General features: G+C 41.4%; 1 protein-coding gene across 1 annotated transcript in view; it reads right to left on the reverse strand.

Annotated features, from left to right (window-relative positions):
• Positions 1 to 1,503: 1,503 nt before the first annotated feature.
• Positions 1,504 to 7,076, reverse strand: part of LOC132098253 (IQ motif and SEC7 domain-containing protein 1-like) — a 73,718-nt gene continuing 68,145 nt past the window's right edge. Inside the window, exons 12-15 of the mRNA XM_059504427.1 lie at positions 5,028 to 5,037; positions 4,717 to 4,914; positions 4,376 to 4,425; positions 1,504 to 2,857 (exon numbers count right to left, since the gene is read on the reverse strand). Of these exons, the coding sequence (XP_059360410.1) occupies positions 1,637 to 2,857; positions 4,376 to 4,425; positions 4,717 to 4,914; positions 5,028 to 5,037 (1,479 nt within the window). The 3' untranslated portion in view covers positions 1,504 to 1,636. The remainder of the gene's footprint in view (positions 2,858 to 4,375; positions 4,426 to 4,716; positions 4,915 to 5,027; positions 5,038 to 7,076) is intronic.

Genomic DNA, 7,076 nt, shown 5'->3' on the forward strand with positions numbered 1-7,076 from the left:
TCATCGATTAAAAAAAAATCGATCCTTGAGACTTTACTGTTGAATGTCAAAGCATGAGAAAACTTTTCCTATTTACAAATAGCTCTGGTATTTTGTCAAATTTATAGCATCTGTAGTTTTTAAACCATAAAAGACGAATAGTTATATTCATTAAAATTTAAATTCATAGCAAACATTCATATAACAGCGTAAAATATAATCAAAAACACTTTGTAAAGTATGATTGGCAGTATTAATGCAAGGACCCAATGGAAACTGCATAATACAGGCATTTTAGATGTGAAGATAAATAGAGAGGCAACAATCTTTCATGGAATGTTTCCTTCATACTGTGCCACTAGCCCTCATAGGTAAAAATACTTCACCTGGAAAATATTTTTGTTTAATATAGATATATTAATTTAATATAGGTCAGAAAACACGTTTGTTTATAAAGCGCCTTTTGTTTTCACATTCTGGGCCTTTACAACTTACTAGAAATATGCTAAGAATTTAGACATGGATGATAAATAATGGTCATCATCCAGTGGTTAAATAAAAAGTAACATTAGAGAATGTTTAGAGTTTTGGCACAATGCTTTGAATTTAACATAAAATTGACATTAATAAAGAATTGTTCAGCAAAATTAGCATAATTATGGATCAATATGAACTTAGATATTCTTTTTCTTAAACATGGTATTGGTGCAATGGTAGATATGAAAGTTCATAGATAAAGTGTCATATAACATTACTGATATATAATTTTGTGTTAAAATTTCATAAATTGTATATACATAGGTTAATAATTCTGATGGACAGTGTTTCTAGGATGATTACAAACAGCACATCAACATACAGTACAAGGCTTTTTACAGCTGACTAGACTTAGGAGTGGAAAAGGTCATAGATGTGTACAAAAAGAGCAATAGAGCCTTTAAATTATTTAGCAAGTACAAGCTGGACATCAATTTAGTGAAAAGATTATTGCATCTTGCAAATGCTTTAGACTAATGATTAGTGGAATGTATGAAATCATTATACTGTGCTTTGATCTTCATATCCAGCACAGCATTATTTGTATGGTCTCTGGTCTTCACATTTCCTAAACTAGTTCCCAGGTGAAGCAAACCATTTCTCCAACAACCATTTTACTCTAACTTTATGGCTACACGCAACTGAAGCAAGCCTGTGGACCGTTTAAAGTTCAAGTCTATGTGTGCATGTCCACATGTCTGTAATCGGTTATTTCTTGTCTGAATATGGGATTTAAGGAGAAGTAGCTAAGAAGGGGTTTGGCTTGACCATCAAATCAATTACATCTACACCAACAGATTTGAAAGCAAAGTGTCCTAAATGTTTTTCATTATTGTTGTCGAGTACATATCCCACAGCACTGATCTAGTTGATAGCCTCCAGCTATCAGTATGATGTATGTGTGCTGTTTGTGCTCTTTTTTTCTCTGTAAGCTCCTTCGTTTAGACTTGTGGGAAGCGCAGGTGAAAGTAGCAGAGTCTTAGCAGGCTGCGTTTCTTTTTTCCACTGGCGTTGTTATCGCCTTTGGCCCTGCCACCGCCTGCCTCCAGCCTCGCGGCAGTCCCCCCTCCAACCACCAAAGGACCCTTCAGCGACCCCCAGCCTCGCGACTTCCCCCGGCTCACACTACCGTGCTGATCCGGTTGGTAGGTTTGGATTTGGCGCGTTCGACCGTGCCCGTCCCCCCAGGTACGGCTCCAGTCTGAGCCGACGAGGGCCCTTGCGGGCCCCCGGCCTGTGAAGGGTGGCCTTGGTGCTGGGGGGGGAGAGGGGAGAGAGGCGTAAGAGGGGTAAGGGGGGAGGAAGGGGGGGGTAAAGGGGAGTGCGGTGGGGGAGGGGGGATGGAGGATAACGGAGGATACTGGGGCAGATACTGGGCGGCCGGCGGCACGTGGTGGACCGTGCCGGACACGGAGACTGGAGGCGGCTGAGTGGGAGCAGGGAAGGGCGGAGGAGGAGGGCTGGCGAAGACGAAGTGAGGTTGGTGCGCGGGGTGGGAGGCCGGGTGCGGCGTGTGCACGTGGGCGGGATGGGAGTGTGCGTGCGGGTGCGGCTGCGAGTGCGACAGCGTGAGAGGCGGCTTGCTGATGGCGCCCCCTCTGGCCAAGTGTGTGGGCTGCGTGTGGAAGAGCGCAAACTGCGGGTGAGGGGAGAGTGGGGAGTGAGGAGAAAGGGGGGGAGGGAGGCCCATGTTGCCCATGCTCCCGTAGCGACCCTGCAAAGTATGCTGGGAGATCGGCTGGTATGGGGAGTGTGCGGAAGGGTTGGGGTGTGGCCGTCGAGGCAAGGTGACCCGCTGAAGAGTATGGAGGCCCTGCTGCCCAGATGAGGGTACGGTCTGAGTATGGAAGCGATGTTGGTGGTAGTATGGGGGCGGAGGCTGCCCACTGACACTGTTGCTGGTAGTGTGGCAGTACTGGGCGTGCAGGGCCTGGATCTTGGAAGGTCCCCCAGCCTCTCCCGGGCACAGCGAGGACGGGGACAGAGGCGGCGGCCCTCCTGTAGTCGGTGGGGCCACAGGGGCGGGGTAGGGTGGCCCGGGGGGGATAATAGGACCCGGCGTTTTGGATCGCTTGCCCCCAAACAGGGAGCCCAGGAAAGATCCGGTGTTGTTGCTGTTGCTCCCAGTCCCCATTCCAGTCGTTCCTCTCTCGGTGCTGCTGGAGACTTGTCCAGCGCCAGTCACCGCAGGTGTGTGTTGCTGCCCCGGCCCACCCCCCACCCCCACTCCGGGGCTCAGGATGGGGCGGTGAGGCCGGAAGTCTTCTGTTCCATAGCATCCCGGGAGCACAGTGGCTACTGGGTAACGCTGGTGAGGCCGTGGACTGCTAATGATGGAACCCTAAGACAAAGAGAGTTGGGGGAAAGGAGGAAAGAGAGCAGGACGGCAGAGCCAAATACGAGCATTCAGGAGAAAAGTGAGGGTTTGCAAAGAGGAGCAGGAAGGAAATGTAGGCAATATATGAGAAAGAAGAAAAACATAGTAAAAGGATACAGAGAGAAAGGTTGTTTCAGTGGGTGGGGAGGAAAAACAGGGGTGAGTTGATTAGGGTAATGAAATGACATTCTGTCAGCATCATGAAATCAGAACATAATAACACAAACACATGCACCCAGCTATCTATTACGTGTCCCGAATGGCAATAATGCCAGTGTTCATATAGATTTGTAAGTTTAAGTGGGATTTAATTTCTATTTTGTGTAATGTGCTAACAGGAAATTATTCATCTGTGTAGTTGCCATGAAACAGCATTTTAACCAGTTCTACTTCTGTAATCAGACAAGTAAAACTGAATATTCAAATAAGACAAAAAAAAAAGTGGTCGCGTGTTTACTGGAAAGACTTTAGAAAACTGAAATGGAACATGGTTTCATGTGGGGCCTCAAATATGAAACCAATCATTTAAAAAATCATAAAGCAATTAAGAAATCAATAATCCAACTATAAAATTGATAAATTATTAAAGATTAAATAATACACAAAACAATCAATTAAAAATACAGTTAAATAAGCAAATATAACTGCAATATCGAATGCACCAATTGTGTAAATAATGATTCTAAAATAAAAATGGAAAATATGCATATTTTACTTTACTTTTTTTTCAGCATCTATTACCCCATTATTGATTTTCTGCTGAACCAGGAAGTGGCACCCAATCTGCTGTCATTAACTGCTGGGCCCCACTATTATAGAAGTTATCTTTCGTCAATGCTGTTTCATTCATGTACATCATCATTTTATGATTTCCCCATAGTGCACTGATGAATCATGTACAATAAAACTATGTCTTTGCATTAAAAAGGTCTATTTTTAATTTATACTGGCTTAGATTTATGAGGGACACCTAATATAAAGTATGCCTTGATATAAAAATCAACAGAACTGATATCACACAGTCACTAGTCCATGCATAGCACTGCACAATGCACATACCAAACAAAAATGCACAAACCACCCCCAAAACAATAAAATGCACAACAAAATCATAAGAGAACACAGACAGACATATTTTGACACATATCAATGTCATGCTTTAATTCTGGGTCAATGGGATGTCTTGCAGTCCTGATGTCCCGGAGGAAAATCTACAAGATATTCAACATGTCCTGAATGACTTCAGATCTTCTCATGCAGTCTCAGTGACCGATATTATTGATTCATCGTCTCAGACACATGTACATTAACATTCCACAGACCACACATGGTTACACAAGATGCACACACGTCTCTGTGTCTGTGGTAAGGACACATGCAAGACGCCACTGTGTTTTGTGTGGGATTCCAGGCAGACATGCGGGTGGTTCGGGTTTGGGGACTAAAGCTAAAGATACAGACCTCTGCTTCACTCAGACTTACTTCCATTGTACTGTCAAGGGAACCAACGCTGTTTCTGCGGCCACGTTTCCCTGTTACCCAGTTAGCAGATGTCAGTCACAACTGCATTGTGTGTGTATGTGTGTGGTTGAGTGAGTGAGTGTAATGGCAGTCAGTGTTAATAGAAATCTCATATTTTTTTCTTGGTGTCCGCAAGTGTTGAGATTGTTTTTAACCTCAAAAAAATCTAACCCCACAATATACATTTTGCCATTTTGCCAATTATACCATTTCTTTTTCTACATTTTATATTTGCCCCCAATGTAGAATGGTATTAAATTATCATAAATAAATTGGTTGCCTGTCACAGCAAAGTGTCTCACCTGATTCAGACAGGTCCCTCAGTGAGGAGCTGAGAGCAGTACGTTTGAGGCCCTCTCCTGGTGAATAGTTGTCATCCAGACTAGGCCTTCCCATAGTGCCATTCACCACTTCATTCTTGACCCCACCCACTCCTCCAGCAATAATGCTGTTGGTGAGCAGGCTGGGCCGCATTACTCCTTTCTGCTTCTCCAACTCAGCTGCAGGTGGACAAAAAAACAAACATCAGACCTAGTCCTAAACAGGCATCAAGCAGTTTGTCTGTGCACATCCTAAAAGCCATTTTACGATGTGCCATTTTTATCTTGTTTACTGTGTGTTTTCTATAAGTCACGGGCAGTGTTGGGGAGTAACTAGTTACATGTAACGGCGTTACGTAATTTAATTACAAAATTAATGTAACTGTAATTAGTTACAGTTACTAAGAAAAAATGAGTAATTAAATTACAGTTACTTATTAAATTTTTAACGATTACAAAGGGGATTACATTTGAGTATTTACACACATCCACATACAGATTTAACTGATTTATTTCCCAAATTGCACTGATTATGAGACATACGCCCTAATAATTTCCGGGATGCGGAAATACAGTCTGGTTCGTAGAATCCAGTCATAAAAACGAAATGCCTAACGCGGACGGAATATGCCACATTTTGGATGACTAAATCAAAAGTAGGTCAGTACACTTGAATCAAAACATGACATGGACTAGTGTCTGTGAATATTAAGCCCCAAAAATGCAATATATGACTCCTGCACGTTCTGCGTGTCTGTGGAAATCAGGCGCGGACTGGACACCGGGAGAACCGGGACAATTCCCGGTGGCCTGGCAGCCGATTTTGCCCGCTATTTTAATATCATTATTGTATAATTGACTGCCGAATGTACTAAAGCGATCATTTGCGAATCCGCCATTTGATAATTAAATCTCTAATAAGTCATGAATTGTTAGTCATGACTCGCGCGCTCTCCGCGCCTCAGCCAAACGGTTTGGATCAGACTCAGATTAATCAATGAGAGAGAGAGAGAGAGAGGGAGAGGGAGAGAGGGAGAGAGAGAGAGAGAGGGAGAGAGGGAGAGAGAGAGAGAGAGAGAAAGAGAGAGAGAGGATTGCTGGAGCAGAGAAGCAGAACTACTGTTCAGGGTTCCAGGTCAGTTTCATCTGTAAAGATTCTTTTATGTCTTTGTTTTTTTATTTATTTAATCAAGCAGCAGCACGTTGCTCATCAGTCATCACTCAAAATACTATATAAAGGACATCGTTATTATCTGTAGTAATGTTACAGTAGTAATTTAGCTGAAAAACAATCACATTTTTTTTTATAGGTTTAGGGGGAGCTACGACAGACAACAACACAACCCTTACGAAAATTAACGTTTTAATATATTTCTATAAATCCAGAGAAAATAGTTACTATTGTTTAACTGTGATAACCAAAAATGTAAAATGATTTTACAAATTGAGTTATTTAAAAATAAACACAAATCCATTTGCAAAAAACAAAACAAAACAAGGTTATTGTATAGGCTAAAAAAAGCATGGTCAATTTTTGTAAGGAAAACATGACTCGTGTACAGTATTAGGATTTTTCTATAAAGATATTGTAGTATTGTAGAGTATTGTATTGTAAAGTATAGTTTTGTTCAATCTTGAGTATTAAAGTCATGAGAGAGATGGATAACAGGGCAAAATAAAGAAACTGAAGAGAAAAATGGAAGTGAAGGTGCAGTTCAGGAGAGAACTTTTAATTATTTAGCATGTCCACAAATTAAAGATTTAAACCTTTTTTTTTTATCTCAGGTCCATACAAAAAATAGTTTTGTCCATGAATTTGTTTGTATGAGTTTGAATTTTCCAGTCTGAATTTTTTTCCCAGTCCGCCCCTCCTGTAAATGAATGGCAAAGACATGGTTTCATTTACTACACATAGGCCTACTGAAGCTCGCAGTGTTTTCAACCTCTGCCGTCTTAATATAGGAGTACACGAGCACATAAACATAATTTCTAGAACTGCTTTGTGTCACTTCATGTGCATTTTACTTATTTTGAGAAAACTATCATCATATACAGAGACAGCAGTTTAAAAAAAAAAACACCAATGTTTCAGGAGTTTATTACACAGAATACGTCACATGCTTATTAGATAACTGTATTTAAGTTGATGTATATGCTTTTATTTATTATTCTTTAATTTTCAAATTTAGAAAAGTAATCAAAAAGTACTCAAAAGTAATTAGTTACATTACTTTAATAAAGTAATTGAAAAAGTTACACTACTATTACATTTTAAACAGGGTAACTTGTAATCTGTAACCTATTAGATTTCCAAAGTAACCTTCCCAACACTGGTCACGGGG

Source organism: Carassius carassius, chromosome 21 (genome assembly GCF_963082965.1).
Source record: "Carassius carassius chromosome 21, fCarCar2.1, whole genome shotgun sequence".
In the NCBI taxonomy this organism is placed as follows: Eukaryota; Metazoa; Chordata; class Actinopteri; order Cypriniformes; family Cyprinidae; genus Carassius; species Carassius carassius.